The sequence below is a fragment of the Triplophysa dalaica genome, chromosome 19 (assembly GCF_015846415.1).
Source record: "Triplophysa dalaica isolate WHDGS20190420 chromosome 19, ASM1584641v1, whole genome shotgun sequence".
Classification (NCBI taxonomy): Eukaryota; Metazoa; Chordata; class Actinopteri; order Cypriniformes; family Nemacheilidae; genus Triplophysa; species Triplophysa dalaica.
Window position 1 is genome coordinate 553,822 of NC_079560.1, and position 18,119 is coordinate 571,940.

General features: G+C 40.7%; 3 protein-coding genes across 4 annotated transcripts; 2 read left to right on the plus strand and 1 right to left on the minus strand.

The window, feature by feature from the left end:
• Positions 1–2,753: 2,753 nt before the first annotated feature.
• On the plus strand, positions 2,754–5,223 carry LOC130407663 (liver-expressed antimicrobial peptide 2). Its single transcript, XM_056730766.1, has 3 exons — positions 2,754–3,488; positions 4,658–4,800; positions 5,086–5,223. Exons 1-3 carry the CDS (start codon positions 3,423–3,425, stop codon positions 5,138–5,140), a joined length of 264 nt encoding a protein of 87 aa, XP_056586744.1. The 5' UTR covers positions 2,754–3,422; the 3' UTR covers positions 5,141–5,223.
• Positions 5,224–5,260: 37 nt separating this feature from the next.
• On the minus strand, positions 5,261–15,337 carry scarb2c (scavenger receptor class B, member 2c). Of its 2 annotated transcripts, XM_056730764.1 has the most exons (13): positions 14,983–15,337; positions 14,028–14,121; positions 13,074–13,231; positions 12,651–12,795; positions 11,830–12,018; positions 11,125–11,216; positions 10,904–11,023; positions 10,215–10,393; positions 9,906–10,024; positions 9,352–9,425; positions 8,291–8,342; positions 6,517–6,669; positions 5,261–6,291 (listed from the first exon to the last, which is right to left on the minus strand). In XM_056730764.1, exons 2-13 carry the CDS (start codon positions 14,076–14,078, stop codon positions 6,253–6,255), a joined length of 1,371 nt encoding a protein of 456 aa, XP_056586742.1. In that variant the 5' UTR covers positions 14,079–14,121; positions 14,983–15,337; the 3' UTR covers positions 5,261–6,252. The 2 variants fall into 2 exon arrangements, with proteins under 2 accessions (XP_056586742.1, XP_056586741.1); XM_056730763.1 differs by lacking the exon at positions 14,983–15,337 and having other exon boundaries at positions 14,028–14,732.
• c19h18orf54 (chromosome 19 C18orf54 homolog) lies at positions 14,824–18,111 on the plus strand. The gene is given in 9 exon segments (XM_056731658.1): positions 14,824–15,018; positions 15,410–15,697; positions 15,853–16,398; positions 16,401–16,520; positions 16,929–17,082; positions 17,291–17,327; positions 17,413–17,562; positions 17,701–17,744; positions 17,817–18,111. Coding segments are annotated over 8 exon segments (1,404 nt in total). The 5' UTR covers positions 14,824–15,018; positions 15,410–15,438; the 3' UTR covers positions 17,911–18,111.
• Positions 18,112–18,119: the final 8 nt, after the last annotated feature.

The window sequence follows — 18,119 nt, forward strand, 5'->3', positions numbered from 1 at the left end:
CTTGCCTGAATGTCTGTCTGTTCATCTCTCTCTCTCTCTCTCTCTCTCAAGATTCAAGATTCAAGTATGTGACCTACATGTGTCATATAGATTTTCTATCTATCTATCTCTCTCTCTCTCTCTCTCTCTCTCTCTCTGTCTGTCTCATCATCTCTATGTCAATATGTCTGTCTCTCTCTCCTTCACTGTCTGTCTGATCATCTCTATGTCAATATGTCTGTCTGCCTCCCTCTCTCTCTGTAAGTCCGATCATCTATATGTCCATATATCTATCTATCTCTCCCTCCCTTGTCTATCTGTCTCTCTCCCAGTCTGTCTGTCTGCTCATCTATATGTCTGTCGGTCTCCCTTCCCCCCTTCTGTCTGCTCCCCTCTAATGTGTCTGTCTGTCTGTCTCTCTCCCTGTCTGTCTGATCATCTCTAAGTCCATCTATCTGTCGGTCTCTCTCTCCATCCCTGTCCATCAGTCTCTTTGATCATCTGTATGTCTGTCTGTCTGTCTGATCATCTGTATACCTGTCTGTCTGTCTGTCTCTCTCTCCCTCTCTGTCTGTCTGTCTATCTCTCTCCATGTCTGTCTGATCATCTCTACGTCCATCTGTCTCTCTCCATGTCTGTCTGATCATCTCTACGTCCATCAATCTGTCGGTCTCTCTCTCCATCCCTGTCCGTCAGTCTGTTTGATCATCTGTATGTCTGTCTGTCTGTCTGATCATCTGTATACCTGTCTGTCTGTCTGTCTGTCTGTCTGTCTGTCTCTCTCCCCCTCCCTCTCTGTCTGTCTGTCTATCTGAATGTCTGTCTGCTCATTTCTCTCTCTCTCTCTCCCTGTCTGTCTGTCTATCTGAATGTCTGTCTGCTCATCTCTATGTCTGTGTGTCTGTCTGCTCATCTCTCTCTCCCTGTCTGTCTGTCTGTCTGTCTATCTGAATGTCTGTCTGCTCATCTCTCTCTCTCTCTCCCTCTCTGTCTGTCTGTCTATCTGAATGTCTGTCTGATCATCTCTCTCTCTCTCTCTCATCCTCTCTGTCTGTCTGTCTATCTGAATGTCTGTCTGCTCATCTCTCTCTCTCTCTGTCTGTCTGTGTCAGAGCAGGATTATAAGTGAGACCTGACATCACCCCCCAGTCATGAATACATTAGAGGCTCATTTGTGAGTCTCCTCACGGCTTTGGATGAAGACGGGGCCTCTGAACGCCACAATAAATCAAAGAAAAGCCTGAAACCCTCCTGGAGAAAACCCAACGGGCCGATGGCCCTCACATTCCTTCACTTCACTTCACCCACCAAAACAATACAGAGACCTGCAGCAGAAATTCTCATCCAGCTCCTCATCATCCTGCTTGAGTTTACTCTGTGTATATTAATACTGAGTTTACGGTTCAGAGCAAAATGAATAAACACGGTGACATGCACTATGGGCTTCATCATTATAATATCTTTAGTGTCTTTATTTAAAAGCCGATCAAAGGATCAGGAGCCCCGGCAACACAAACATCACAAGAGAACAACAATAGATGTTCATGGACACCTGTGTTGATGTGGATGAGGGTCTTTATGTCATCAGCCCAGTGATGAAAGATTTACTGTTGTGTTTTGTTTTCGGGAGGAGACGCCTCTGTTTCAATCGCATGTGATCATGAAGGAAACAACAATGATGTTCAGGGGCCCCTGTGTTCCTGCAGAAGAGCGACGGGACCCTTCATGACACACTGAGAGACACAACTTGAACATACATGAAAATAACTCAAAACCATGTGTGTGTGTGTGTGTGTGTGTGTGCGTGTGTGAATTCTAGGGCCATATAAAACATTAACAAATAAATCATTAAACATCATTTCTCTAGAGGGTCATCATCTAACTTAAGCTCTCGAGAACAACACACACAAACACACACACATATGTGTGTGTATTATGCTAAAGCGTCTTGGGGGTCCAGCCGGGGTTTCTGGAGGTTAAGGAAGTGTTTTCCTCTATTGAAAATCACAATAATGGGAAACCTACAGCAGTATGTATGTATATATATACAGCACTGTAGAAGACATAACAAAACACACACTAACACAAACACAACACACACTCAACGGGAGGCTAACACTTCCTTCTGCAAAAGCAAAAAATCTACTGAAACCTGACGAGGTTTCCGTCTGTTCACAAGCGTAACATGATCAAATATTAATGCTAAATACTTAAAATACAAAACCGTTTTAAATGATAAGTAAAAATTTTGTTATGTTCATTTTTGGTTTGTATGGAATTGAAATATATATATATATTTTAAATGTCTTAAGAAACATCTTTGACCTTTCATAGCTCAGTGGTAAGAGCATTGTGTTAACAACGCAAGGTTGTGGGTTCGATCCCAGGGGATTGCACATACATATGTATAAATGTATCGGATAATGCAATATAAGTTGCTTAGGATAAAAGCGTCTGCCAAATGAATAAATGTAAATGTAAACATCTTAACTTGATTTGAGATTGAGATTCTGAGAGACTTAACATCTGACACATGATATCAAATCAGCACACAAACAGACAATATATGATTCAATTAAAGAAATGAGTGTGTGTGTGTGTGTGTGTGTAGTCCTGCAGGAATCATGTGATGAAAGCAAATCATATGCTCACAAACACTGTAACGTTACCTTTAACATTACACACACACACACGCGCGCACACAAACACACACACACACACACACACAGGCATGTGTGGTTTTTAACCTGAATTCTTTGCATCGTGTGTAGAAACCTTTAGAGGAACAGAAAACTTCACAGGTGAGCAAAGTCAAAACATTCCACAATAACAGAATTGTAACACGTGATGTGTTGTCTCATTGTGTGTTGATTTTGTGTTTATAAGAGACGACACAAGGTTAAGTTAAAAGTAACACAAAGCATGTTATGTTGTCATTCACTAGAGATGTGTTCAGTTAGGAACAGATTGTGTTGTTTTAACAGTTGATTGAGCATCTAAACATAATAAACTTACATTTGTTATTCAGATTTGTGTCCCCTGACAATCAAATGATTTTCATCCGATAAGGAACACGTTTTAATTTTCTAATCTGATAAAAATGTACTTTTCCCTGAATGTAAAGATTCTTCTGATGGCAGATCACAGTCTTGTCTGGAGTGTGTGAACTTTGATGAGACGTAAAAGAAAAACAGGTATTAAAAGAAATCTGTGGTGCCTAACATCATAATCTCTAAATTGAGAATTTCTCATCTCTAAAGAAATGAGTTTTCTCCTGATGCTCAGTTTGTCTTCTAACATCAGACGTGAACTCGTCTTATTTTCTGTGGTTAAAGTGTTGATCTTTGAAACTCTTATCAGGAGCTCAGAGCTCATATAAACTCATGTGTGTGTGTGTGAGTGTCAATCGCTCGTTCACTCCTCGATCCTGAACATTCAACAACATGATGACAGCAAACAACAGACTGATGCTTCTCACGCTGATCATCTGTCTGCTCGTCCACATACAGGTACACACATCACACATCACACACAAATCAATCAAACAAATCTGAAGAAATTCATTTTACAAAATAATTTAGCATTGTTCTGAGAGACTGGCTGAATAAAAACTAATTGATGAATAATTGCTCAACAGTCATTTACTGCTCATTTCAAATACACACAATTATCTTCAGCTGACGTCAGAACTGCACATATGAAAAATGTGACTATAAAGTGTGTTATCTCATCATCTTCTGTTTGTCCTAACGTCTCTAATCTTTGAACTAATGTATATTCAATATATTTAGGCTGCTTTGTGAAAAGTGTTACTGTAACTTTTAACTGATACTTTTCTATTTAAGTGATTGTGATAATAATTCATGATGATATAGGACATAACTGAAAATCATTAATAAACTAAACCTGCTTCATTCTGGTGATGATAGAACCCCCTTGATGAGATACAGAACATGAGCGTGAACTTGATCTATAATCTTTGCATTTATTTTTAATACGTTTATGCAAAGAAGAAGTCATCCACACAACGCTGTGAATCACTGCCTGTGGTTACTGTTTAAACAACTGCCTTGACAGATGTCTATATTTAGCTCGTCGTGAGTCTAAATTTATCCAGACATTCAACATGAGAGATCAATCCAAACATCTGTGTGGTGAAAGATGTAAATCACACGCGGTCTGTTCTGACAGATCTACATGTTTCATGTGTTGATGACCTGTCTTCACACAGTCAGTACAGTAAAGTACAGTAGGTACGTACAGTAGCAGACGGATCAGCTTCTGCACCTGAGCTCGATGACATCATCAGGTGGTTACACATTCACCTGTGTCGACCACAATGAGTTTATACAAATCATCGACTGGACAATGTCGAAGCATCGATATCTCCAAACACACATTTACAAACCAGAAACAGATTGTTTACATACAGTCCATTGTGCTATGAATTTAGTTCAGGGTTTGAGTTTTACAACATTGTGTAGATGTTGTGATGATGTCTAGTGTTATACCAGACTCCTCAAGCACCTCTCTCTCTCTCTCTCTCTCTCTCTCTCAAGATTCGAAGACACTTTATTTCATTTAATGATGAAACCAATTTAAATATTTTCTCTCTAAAGTTATAGATTAATTAAATTAAAGGAGTATATAATTAAACAGCTCTCCCTCTCTCTCTCAGGTAAAGGCGGCACCTGTAGACAGTAGCTGGACGTCCGGGCTGATTCATCGTGCCAAGCGCTCGTTGCTATGGCGATGGAACACTCTGAAGCCAGTGGGTTCTGGATGCAGAGATCATAATGAGTGTGGAACAAACTACTGCAGGTGAGCATCACAGAACACACGTGACATTAAAGGTTTCAAATGTATTCATTGAGGTGTCTTATAATATTGTGATGTGTAAATAGAATTATGCCTGAAGATTGTGATCTACTGTCAGTCTGTCACAACAGGTCGCGGTCACTTTTACACAACACACAGACTTGACTGATAAACGTTTATGACAGAAAACACCAGACGTTACACGGATCAACACATTGACTGTTATCACGATGACACGTCAGCATTTTCTGTTCATGGACTTGATTCTCGACTTTCTTCTCGTTTCAGGAAACACACGTGTGCGTTTAAAAGCCAGCATACGACTGACAGAACATCACACTGAATCCTGCGAGTGGTCATGAAACACTTGTGTGTGTGTGTGACTATAAACCAAACACTCAAGTTTGCATCCATAGTTTGATGTATGATGTGACAAAATACAAACATGAATTGCAAAAGAATGTGTAGAATAACGTTATTTTATTTATTTTGTAAACGTCAGACACCTCAGGTGAGATGCTGTAACCTGTTTTTTCATTCAAATGTTTTATTGTCTCATTATTTTGTTACATTATCTTGTGCAATATTATTTTTCTTAAGAAAAATAAGAAACTCAGACGACAAATGCTGAAATAAACAGATAAGAAAATGCTTTTCAGATAAAATGGAAAAATCACGATTATACCGGTTGAATATATGAATTCAGACGCTGTTAAAGAAGCTTTTTTCGTCATTATTATTGAGAGAAACACAAGCGTGTCAGACATGACAGCTGATGTGTGATGTGAATATTCTGTTCCTGACTCATCAGTGCATATCAGTGAATGATTAGAAATATCAGGAGGACAAGAGTTTCATACAATCACCTTAATGTTATAATGTCCGGGTAAAACATCGCTGACGGGTCGGCTATACAGTGCATTACATTCATAAACAAACAAACATGAAATGAAAACTTGAACTGTATGAGTGATGTGTTTGTGTGATGAAAATGAAATTGGCACCAAATGAAGTGTAGTGAGAGTTCTCAAACATGACGATGCTCAATCTGTCAGTCATGAAGCAGAAAAAAATGCCAAATGATCCGTCATTACATAAGAATATTATTATTAGATCAGTGAAGATGTGTATGGTGTTGCATCACACCTGTTATCAGACTTTATGTACACATATAACTTGGTTTAAAACACAAACATGTGAGAAAATTCAGTCTGATCTCTCACTCCTGTGATATTCTGTTAAAATCCGCACGTATAAGCTGTAAATGAAAAGGAACTTCTTTCCCGTCAGGTCCGGCCGATCCTGGTGACGCTAGTCAAACTTTGCACTTTGATCCGTGTGACGGTGACTGAAGTGAAGTGGCAGACTGTTACCGTGTGAAATGAAAGTACCTTATAGTGTTAAGCAATGAGAGTTGGCGATGATGTTTGTCCGTCTCTCGGCGGTCAGGTGACTTTATGACGCGAGGAGGGGTTGACGTTCTGCTGCCGAGCTCTGACAAATCAACACACAGCATCAATCAGTTCAGACGCATCATAACACACACACACTGCAGCACTGAATACATCGCCAACAAAGAAAGCAATCCCAGAATGCACTGCGGTTGCGTCCATCAAACCGGAATAAACTGAGAAGCAGAATTACTTTCTGACTTTCCATTGGTTAACAGCGCAAAGGAAGTGACATCACAAATGCATTAATGCCGTGACACAGCCTCACCTCTTGTCCTTTCTGGTGGCAGATGAGCACAATGAAGGCCACGCCCAGTAAGATACCTACACCAATCACGATGAAGGGGATGTTGATGACGACATTAGCCTTGGTGACGACCACTTGCAGTTTCTCGGCAGATTCTTCATCAATAACAACACTCTGTGAAACAGGATGTGAGAGTTTGAAAGATGGGAAGAGTTGTCAAAGAACAGCATTTTCACTTTTCCTTGTTTGTTTCTCTATCATGAACACCAGAAGCATCTGTCCAGTCAAACCCGGTCACGCATCACGTGTTTTCAACTCAAAAACAAAGTTTTATCCCAACGTTAAGATCTCCTCCTTCAGAACATGAGACAACATTGATCTGAAGTTTTAGAGCTTTGACAATAAGAACACAGAATTAACAATCGCCAGACTCCATCAGACTGACGCAAACACAAACATATCTGTGCAAATACGTCTGTCCAGTAACTGAGGTCATTTGAAAGTTATCATTAAACAGATGATGTCGGGCCAGGATGCTGATTGGTCAGTGATGTCATGTTGTGCTTTCAGGAAAAAAGTCCACCAAACAAGAAAACTGTCGATGGCACAAGAAAATTACTCCTCTTTTTGATATTAAATATTTTCCTCGCCTAGTTGGCAAACCGCTTTTTAAACAAAAACATCATGTGTCTGGATTTTTCTGAGACCAAAACACAAAATCTTATTTTGCTTCTCAATGGGGATGTAACACACCTATTTAAAACGTTTTTAATGTTTAAAGTGTTGCTTACATTTACATTTAGTCATTTAGCAGACGCTTTTATCCAAAGCGACTTACAAAGAGTGAGGGAGCAACAAGAGATATGTCATACAGGAGCCATAATACATTAGATCTCAATACAAAGTTACAAAGGTACCGAGAATTGTTTTTCTGATGAATGATGGATGCTTAAAATGATTGTGTGAATATAAATCTGAAGTCAGCTTTTATTTAATTACTTAATTTAATTACTTACATTTCATTATCCTATACTTTTTTACATAGGTATCTGCAATCCCCTGGGATCGAACCCACAACCTTGTTACCACTGAGCTACAGGAAAGTAGCTACATGGAAATGCTGATATTTCTAGAATGTTAAAACAATCTGAGAAAAGCACAGACATTCTTTTAAAAAGACTTTTGTATTATTCATTTATATTAGATTAGGAATTTGTTTAAAAATGCAGTTCAGTTCTGTTATTTGACATTAAATATATTTTTACTCAACAAAGAAATCTGCAGCATTTAAGAAAGAATAAAAGGTCAGTTGTTCATTCTAATTTATCTTAACTCATCTTGTAAAAATAAAGCGTGAATGATTTGAATGGTGAGATCAGTATCGCATTGAGTGAATTGTTACATCCCTCCTACAAAATATATATGCACAGTTCACAGACATATATTACGTAAACACAAACTTTTATTCTTTCCTGTAGCTCAGTGGTGAGAGCATTGCATTAACAACACAAGGTTGTGGGTTCGATCCCAGGGGATTGCAGATACCTATGCATAAATGTATAGGATAATGCAATATAAGTCGCTCTAGATAAAAGCGTCTGCCAAATGCATAAATCTACATGTGAATGTATTCTGGATGTGATTAATCGTTTGACAGCCCAGAAATAATTGTGAACATGTTCCTGCGGCAGAGAAAAACAGTCCTTTAACGGCTCACACATTAAGGAAGTGAAATTCATTACACATTAAACATTTCTCACGCTGCTAACAACATCAAAACTCTGTGAAACATTACCTCATTAATGTACATGACAGGATACACCAACGTCCTGATTTTCTCTGTTTGACTGTAAACAAACACACAATATAAAGTCTGTGAAGAGTATGTACTGTCATCATGAACTAGCTTAAAAATAAACACACACGTGAAGGGCATTACACTCATGATGAGATGGAATTAAGTGGGGAAACTGCACGTCGCACGCACGTACGCACACAAACACACACACACAAACACACACACACAAACAAACACGCGTATGCTCTTGTGTTTCTGTGGGAACTCTGTGTCATGCTGATAATTATAGCTGTGGAAAGATGTTTTCCGTTGACACATTCGTGAGAGAGAGAGAAAGTGATTTATCTTCAGGGTGATGCTCAGATATATCACACTTCAAGCCCGAAGCCAAGAAACTGTCGCGTCAGGAGGGAAATCTGACAGCACATGAGCACCTGATCTGCACATGCTGCATTGCATTCTGGGTGAAAATGCACAAACCATTAGCTCGCTGCTGCGGCACGAGACTCAGTCCACACAAATGAACGAAAGGGAAGTGAAAACCCTGCCACGATAAACACTTTGATCTCAGGAATGATGAAACATTCATCGCTCGTGTCAGACAGACGCCTCACACACAAAATAAACACAAAACTCTGTGTCATAAATGAAAGATGAATGCAGTGTGTTCGTTGAGACGTGATGACATGAATCATGACGGTTAAATAACTCGCTGTTCATTTCTAGATGTTTTAAGACCAGCGCCAGCCGATCGACACGTTTAGAGGTCAAGTGTGATTTTTAAACGTTTTCCTTCCGACTCTTTATCATCACAGAGGCCAAAGGTTAAATTGAGCGTGCAGTCATTTCACCAGATTATTACTGTGAAGATAACATCACATAACACACAACATGTGTGACCTGCAGTCTCTCACAGTACCGTCACTTTACAATACTTGTGTCAAGAATCTTATTTTGTGTTTGAATTGAACATGAAGAGCTTTGCAGACCGTTTAAGTGTGATTGTGTGTTTATTTTCACAGCTTTAAAACACACATCACTTGTGAGAACATCCTCACCTGAACGCTGAGATCTGCTGCAGAAACACGTTCACCTGAAGACGCTTCGCAGCCTGGAGCAGAAGTCCAGTGAGCTGAGAAAACACACACACACACAACTATGTGTAAACACAAACTCCAGACTGAATAACGGTTAAACTTCACATCTGTTTACAGTCAATAAACACAGTGATCACACACATTGAGTGTTGCTTAGTTGTTCTGTCTCTGAGTTTGTCGCTTTACTTTCCTGTAGCTCAGTGGTAAGAGCATTGTGTCACAACGCAAGGTTGTGGGTTCGATCCCAGGGGATTGCAAATACCTATGTATAAATGTATAGGATAAAGCAATATAAGTTGCTTAGGATAAAAGCGTCTGCCAAATGAATAAATGTAAATGTACTGTGACTATGATCAGTGTGAATGTTTGTGTGGCACAATGACGCCACCTGGTGGATACTTACACACATGTGATGAAATGAATGTTGTGATTGTCTGTGGTGTTGTCTCTGGCTGTCAGTGTGTGTGTGACAGGTGAATGTGTACATGTGTCATAACACGCATGACAGGACGCACCGGGTTGATGTCAATGGCTGTTTCATGTTCCTCTTTCCTGGGGTTCATCCCATAAACATCCTGAATATATTTATCATCAGCCTGATAGAAGTGAGGTGATGACATGATGATGGGAGCTCCTGACATCACACACACACAGAGAGAGAGAGAGAGAGAGACGTTAGAAAACCAACCCGTGAGTCTGCTCACACACAGACACGCACACACATGCACGCACGCACGCAAACACCCCCCCCCATGAGACTTGGTTCAATTTGAGCACTGCACACACACACACATGCTCACACACATTCTCACACACACATATACCTTCTTTACACACACTGATGTTGAGCAGTCCAGACCCGACGCAGGTGTCATTTGTCACACAGAAGCCGGCGTTATCCGGGTTAATGGTGATGTTAGCAAAAACCTCACGGGGTGGAACGAAACGGAATCCCGGGAGTCCTCGTACACTCACGTCTGATTCATACACAGCATACAGAGATCTGTACACACACACACACACACACAAACACACACACACACATCACTGATAAACCACAGAAATCTCCTCCGGACTTTAAAAGAGTTTCAGTGGATGTCTGCAGTGATAAGGGATTGTGATTATAAGATGAAGATTGAAAAACTCATGACTGAATTTATTCACCAGTGACCTACATACAAACTGACTGATATCAGTCAAAAACAAACACTCGGTCAACAACACCCTCTGATCAAACACTCAGCTTTACTCAATATCATCAATACACAATCAATGTTTCAAAACGTCTGACGTCTGAATGAAGCAGACGTCAAATGTGATCACATCCCATAAACGCTTCTGTTAAATAAGTGACCAACTGAACTGACATGACAACTAGATCAGGACTCGTGTCTCCATGGTAACAGAAAATGATCAGATCATCCCTCTGGATGAGATTGTGGGACGTGCACAACCACTCATTTCAAAGGAACTGTGTTCACTAAGAGACTGATCTGAGATCAGCGCTTCACACCTGCAGAGATCTGTAGAAAACATGTAGAGCTTCTCTGTCTTTGTGATGATGGGATGAAAAGACGCTCCGTCCGTTCCATTGATCATGTTGCAGTAATCTGTGCTCCACCAGTTTAATGAACTAACACACACACACACAAAGGGACAGAGAGAGAGATTTTCACGGGTGTAACGAGGACATCGATCTGTTCATACACACGTGAGATGTTCTGCTGACGGTACCTCTGTCCGTTCCACTTGTCTATACGAGCAAAATCAAAATAGTTCTGTGTCCCCGTTAGAAACTCGTAATCTCCATCACTGGTGCCGTTTCTCTGAAACACAACAAATACACTTACACCTGAGAAACAACAACAAACACCTGCAACATCACCTTTGTGATTTGTTCACTTCTATAGGGAATTCAGAAAAACTGCTATAGGCCTGTCAAACGATTAATCGTGATTATTCGCATCTAGAATAAAAGTTTGTGTTTACCGTATTTATGTCTGTGCACAGTGGATATTTATATATATATATTTAGAAAAAATGTCAATATATTAGGGCTGTGCAATTCACAGTTAAAGAGCCAATTATTCATTTTTCTATATTGTTTTAAAAGTTAGTGAGTTATCGTGATCTCAATGTTGGCCAAAATAACCGTGATTATAATTTATGTCATAATCGAGTAGCCCTAAAATATACTTATTTATATTGACTAATAATTGAAATTCTATATCAAGTTTATTAATTGTTATATTTTTCTTAAATATATGCATTTATGTGTATGTGTTCATAAATACAAAATAAACATGCACAGTACACCAACATATATACCATTTTATTCTGGATGCCATTAATCACGATTAATCATTTGACAGAAAACATAAAGGTAGAAATCTAGAGCGTGAGCAGACTGTGAAGATGAGTGTGTTCAGGTCTTGTTACCTTGTAGAAAAGTCCAAAGTGATCATCCAAAGGGACGAAGATTTTGAGAGCTTTGAGCAGAGGATCTTCATAACCCCACAGCAGATCACCCACCCTGAACGTCCCGAACACCCCCACGCTCATAGATCTCATCAGATCAGCGATTAATCTGCCGATGAGCGGGTGATCTTGAAATTTCTCCATCACTGTCTGAAGACGAACACACGAGACACATGTTCTCACATCTGAGCTCTCATTACACACAGATGAAGCTCATGTCTAAATCTATTAGTTGACTCACAGCGCCAATGATCTTACAAATGTGACCTTAAGGGTAAATGTTTCGAAATTGAGATATTGACATCATCTGAAAGCCGAAGAAATAAGCTTTCTATTGATATATGGTTTGTTAGGATATGACACTACACTGTAAATGTATAACTTTATTGTACATTTACGGTACGACATCTATAAAATATCTTCATGGAACATGATCTGTACTTCATATCCTAATGATTTTTGGCCAAAACACAAATCTGTCATTTTTCCCCCTACAATGCATTTTTGCCGATTACTACAAATGTTCCCGTGCTACTTATGATTTAGGGTTCTGTTGTCCAGGGTCACAAGTGAACGATGGTCTTCTTCGATAGTTCTCAGTACTGTACAGCTGTTCTTTAAGTTAGCTATCATTGAAGACCGTGCACCAAATACAACCGTGAAAAGATACGAAAAAACATTGTTTACATTCGGAGTGAAATGAAATTGTGTCAGATTCCTGTTCATCGGGACACTTCTTCATTACACATGAAGCTCAAATCTGAACCAACAGAGCGTCTCACCACAGCAGGTATGTTGGCGGTCCGCACGAGGTCATCCTCTGAGCCGCGTGACATGTTAGGCACAAACACGTACGTCTTTGGATTGATGGCTGCCACTTTGGTTCCGTTCTCCAAAACTTTCACTTCCTCCATGGACCGATACTCCCTGAAAGAGGACGTTTAAATGTTCAAATAGAAACATATTTTCATTAATTTACATCGATCACTTCATTTAGAAATATAAACTAATGTTGGGATCAGAATGCCTGATGGTCTATAAATGTGTCCAATGGAACATCTGAGGTCAGCAAACTCATGACAGAGGAAACACGCTCAGCAAAACATGATCACGTGACGCATCCAGAGAACAGCATGACAGACATCATTTCTCGTGTCAGTTCTGAGCTTCATGTTTGATGTCTGACCCGTGCGTCGAGCGCTCACCTGTACGTGTACGGGCCGATCTGTACCACGGAGGGTTTGGCTCCGTCCAGAACCTCTGCATGATTGGTCAGATTAAAGAAATAAAACTGCATGTAAACCGGAGGCGGAGGGTTCTGCCACACCGAGAACGCTTCAGTTCCGTTTACCAGAACAATCTCCTGCAAGAGAAAGTGAAAAGATTGAGTTACTTGCATTCAGATGATTTATGATGTGATAAGTTCTCACAGAATCAGAACGTAAACTACAGACATGATCTACCAATGATTAACTCTCTTTATCAACACTTTATCTGATGTTGTCATATCAAACATCTTTTTGTGAAATGTTGTAACTGAACACACTTCTTATGTTGTCTTTCTTTCAACTATATGTGAAATATGCACTGATATTCTCTTTTGACAACCAGACATTTAGTGTGATTTAAAGGGGTTCAGCTAATGACGTCCATCATTTATTCATCCTCATGTCGTGTAAAACCAGTATACGTTTCTTTCTGCAGAACACAATAGAAGATATTTTGAAGAATGTTGATGATCGAACAACACTGAACTCCGTTGACTTCCATTATATGACCACAAAACCACTGAGACATTTCTCAAAATATCTCCCTTTGTGTTTCACTGAAGAAAGACTAAATAACACAAAATATAAACACACGAGAGAGAATAAATGATGACAGAATATAGATCTTTGAGTGAACTGTCCCTTTAATGTTTTCATGCCATCAAGAACAGTCAGTTGTTTACCAACACAAGATGATTAATCTGGTGTGTTTCTTCCAGGAGGATTCAGCACATTGCTACTAGAAACCAGTACAGTTCCTGATACGATTCCCATTATAACCATCAAATCCCTGAGTTTCGCTTGGGATCATATTTTAAGGCACTGGAAATAATATGAGGAAGTTAAAATAACATCAGTGCACATGTGACATGAATATAAACACAAACTGACCTGTTTCACTCTGCTGTTTATGAGCTTCTGAAAGACTTGAGACAAAACCATCGCGATCCCGCCGATCAACAGCAGAATACACACAACAGCGACACTGTAAACACAACACGACTTGAGCCTCATGACTCGATTCGGACAGACAGAGAGAAATGAAAACACAGAGCAGTGAGTTTAGCCAGATTGACAGAGAAGCGCCGTGTTAGACTTCATGGGACGCTGCGCAGACCGATTGACCTATGACGTCATCCGCCTCTCGGTCTGCGCAGTGACGTCTGATGTCGAACACACCCAATAACGGGCGGATTAAAGATGTGTGTTGTTTATTGTATTAATTCATTTGAACAGTTATTACAAATAAATCTGCGTCTGCGTTTATACACTCGATTGTAAAAATAGCTTACGTGGCCTTGTTTATTCTTTATTCGTTCATGATGACGTTATAGTCATCATTTATCACTCTAAAAGTTAAAATATGAAAAAATATATATGCTAATTATTACTTAGATCCAGCGAACGTAAGCAAAATGTAATAAAGGCGGATTACTGTAACCTAACCCCCGCCATATGTATGCCTGCTGGGGACTATTTCTGCCCGTATATACAATTTCAAGCGAGAATTTCACGAATAATCTATTTAATAAGGGTTGTGTAACACTCTGTTTGCCGGGTGAGGGTCGAAAATAAACGTAGTTCACTCGGATTAACGTGCTTTAGCAACAGATGCGGCGGCTAGTCGAAAAAACATCTTCAAGTCATGTGATTCAGTGAGCATGCGCAGTTGCGATAACGGCTGTGTGGGGAGTGGCTCGAGATTTTTCAGAAGGTCTTGGACGGAAATCACGTGACTCGCCGCGCAGTGCGCAGGCGCAGAAGCGCTGGCGGTTGTCCGATTTATTTCAGTGTTGAATGTTTCGCTAAACCTGTTGAATGCGTTTGTTCTTCACTTTTGACTCACTTTCGTTTTCTGTTCGGGGTTTTCACTGGATATCTGGTGAGACGATGTTGATGTTTGTTGATGTTTCTGATGAAAGAAAACCGAAAGTTGTAGATGGTTCAGAACATGATGAATGTTACTCTTGTCATGACACGAATGTAACGTTACAGTCGAGTTCGCAGTAATACATGTCTGCACAGGTTTCAGTCACACAGACTAAAGCGTGTTAAACACATGAACGTGAAACATTAAAAAAATGATCATCAGTTAATGTACATACAAATAGTTAGAAATGCTATGCAACTTTGAATCATTCATTTAAATGCACATAAATGTGTAATAAATTAAATGTTATACATATGTTTCTTAATTATTTACATGTATGAAAGTCATTATAAACTGTTATCAAGATATATATATGAATAAAACTCATCTTGTGATATTGCAGTGATTGTGCTATGAGTCCAGTGTGTGATCATGTGGTGTGATGATGTCATCATGTCCCCTGAGTCCACCGTGACGTCACTGCTGGCCACATCAGGACACCTGCAGAGTGGTCTGCATCCAGAGCCCGTCCCCACCATCACATACAGAGACAAGCGTTACGTGTCTGCTTCAGAGGCTCTGGACGCATACATCGCTGACTTCCAGAAGATCCCGCGGGACTCAGAAACCACAACAGGGAAACTTCAAGTGACCAGAGAGCTTTCAAAACCTCGTCCACGAAACAGAGATGGTAACTGGGAACGATATGCTCCATGGTTTTAGCTGATGTTTAATATTCAGAATCTCATTCATTTCATCTCCATAGTAGCCGGGCTTGAATCCGCTACGTGTCTTTTCTCAATGTCATACATGACGTGCAGTGTTTATTTGTTTCCACATGTGCAGTACTGAAGACCAGTTTGACGGAGGGAGAGCTGAATGTCCTCACCTTCCCCGTTCAGAAGAGAGACTCTGATCGTCTCAGCATGACCACTGATGATCTCCTAGCTCTCCCGATAGACGGCTCTCTGCCCGTGACCCGCACCTCCGCTCTCCTCTCCCAGTCTGGGATCTCAGCGTTGGGACTGAGCTTTAACTCAAGGCTCAGCGGAACTCAAAAACGCTTCCTGCGTCCTCCTCATCAGAGAGCTCCGCCCACAGCACGACCGTCCACGAGCAGCAGGACGTCTCTCCCTGTGGATGATTTACATCAAGGTCATTCTTCTAATCGCACACCCCACACACCCAGATCGTATAACCTCCCACGCTGGATAACCAGCCAGAAATCTGAGATGGATTTTTCTGGAATGTCCAGCGTCCCTGACCTGAAATACCCAGGATGGCTCGGGCAGTGTGAAGACTCCTCGTCCGGCAGCGCTCGGACTCCTCCTCCTCTCAGAGTTCCTTCATGGGTGGGTGAACTGGAGAGTCCAGAGGAGCGAGACGGTCAGACGCTGAAGCTCACAGAGGTGTGAAAGGTCACTCGAGAGAGCTGTGTGAACTGAGGAAGATGCGGTTGCAGTTTTCAGAGCCAGTAAAGAGAAAAGAAAAACAAGACAGGTGGCGTCTGAAAGGTTCGCACATGTCAACAAAGCTCGACAACTCCACAACATTCTTGAATCTTGTCATGGGATGCTTGACAAGATTTTCTCACTTTTCTTATTTTCATGTTGTCTATACTTACAAACAATCTAAAAACTTTTAATAGAAACTTACTATTCTGCTTTGGAGAGACGGCTGTCCAGAGGGACGCCCTCAACATGATTCATGTTCACAACTTAAAATCAAGATGTTTCTCAAATATACAAATAAACATCATCAGGGTATGTCAAGCTATAGAATAAGTTAAAGGCTAGAATTAGTGATTCTCTGAAATCAAGAAGGTTGATCAGTTCTAGAATGAGAATATACCTGCCTTCATGCCGTCTGACACACAACAGGAAGTGTAATATAAATCCTAAACGGTGTTTGTCTTTGTTTAGATGAGAGGATTGATTCTCTGATCTTCAGAGCCGAGCAGACGCTCAACTCATCGTCTCATGGTCTCTGTGAGCGGGTTGAAGGACACAACACCTCCGGAGATACGGAGGACAGTCTGGATGCAGATCGCTCCTGGGACAATCCACCTGTCACATTGTGAGACGACGAGATTTCATCATTTCTCTTCTCGTTTTTTGGTTCATACTGAGGATAAATGACATGACGCAGATGTCAGTTTAGAAGCTACTGATCTTTTTCCACTGGTGTTTTTCATAAGATGTTTTTCTTGAGTCTCATTTCACAAAGAGTGACTATTTCCAGTAACATGTCAATCTTTCTTTGGTCTGTGTCCTGACGTGTGCAGTAAATCTCCAGTGCCTGTGGGCAGCGCCGATGACAAGGTGATGTCACGGTGCCGTCTTATGTCTCAGGTTCTTCATACTCACTTCACCCACAAATGATCTTCATTAGTCCCTCTGTCTGCAGTCTGCGGGTTCATGCTCGTCGGGTGACAGCAGCAGGAGACACCCGGGTCCGGTGGAGGCGCTCAAACACATGCTGCTGCGTCTGCAGGCCGTAGAACACAACATCAGTCAATCCAACACGACAGATCCACCGAGAGAGCCAGAGGAACAGGTTCATCCATCTAAACATCCACAAAAGACACCATCACTAGAACACTTCAGTCAAAATCACTTCAGTCTGATTGGTTATGACACGTGAGATGTGAAGTCACAAGTTTGGGTGAGAATTTTTCTTTGTTTGTGTTTTTAGCTGGAAACAGAAGATCAGGAGACGAGCGGAGAGTCTTTGCAGAGGTCAGGAGGTCACGTGATGATGTCACGGGTGCAGAATGACATCACAAGCTAATGTTGTGTGTTGGTCCTCAGAGCTCTGCATCATCTGGAGAGACTGAAGACTCTGGTGGATGACATGAACGAGAGGAGCCACAGAGAACCCTGCAGCGAGGATCAAACAATCTGATGGGTTTAGAATGCACGCTGTGCCTTTAATACGTGCCAAAGATATCTCACTGTTGCCGTTATTTATTTTCATCATTTTATAAACTGATGGTACTCTGCTTTTGGTTGGAGAAACATATGGTGCCAACAGTTACATGAATGTTTACATTTTCGCTAAATCACACTGTTGAATGTTTGATTAAATCATACTGTTTCATGTGCAGTTGTCTA

Bases quoted from the DNA above. Each gene is read 5' to 3' on its own strand.
- scarb2c (XM_056730763.1), bottom strand. From the start codon at position 14,150: ATGAGGCTCAAGTCGTGTTGTGTTTACAGTGTCGCTGTTGTGTGTATT. The intron at 10,025-10,214 runs GTATATGTGTGT...GTGTGATGTCAG, and splicing joins CATCAGTGTGTGTAAAGAAG to GAGCTCCCATCATCATGTCA. The intron at 6,670-8,290 runs GTAATGTTTCAC...CCTGTTTCACAG, and splicing joins CTGTCATGTACATTAATGAG to AGTGTTGTTATTGATGAAGA.
- LOC130407663 (XM_056730766.1), top strand. From the start codon at position 3,423: ATGATGACAGCAAACAACAGACTGATGCTTCTCACGCTGATCATCTGT. The intron at 3,489-4,657 runs GTACACACATCA...TCTCTCTCTCAG, and splicing joins GTCTGCTCGTCCACATACAG to GTAAAGGCGGCACCTGTAGA. The intron at 4,801-5,085 runs GTGAGCATCACA...TTCTCGTTTCAG, and splicing joins TGTGGAACAAACTACTGCAG to GAAACACACGTGTGCGTTTA.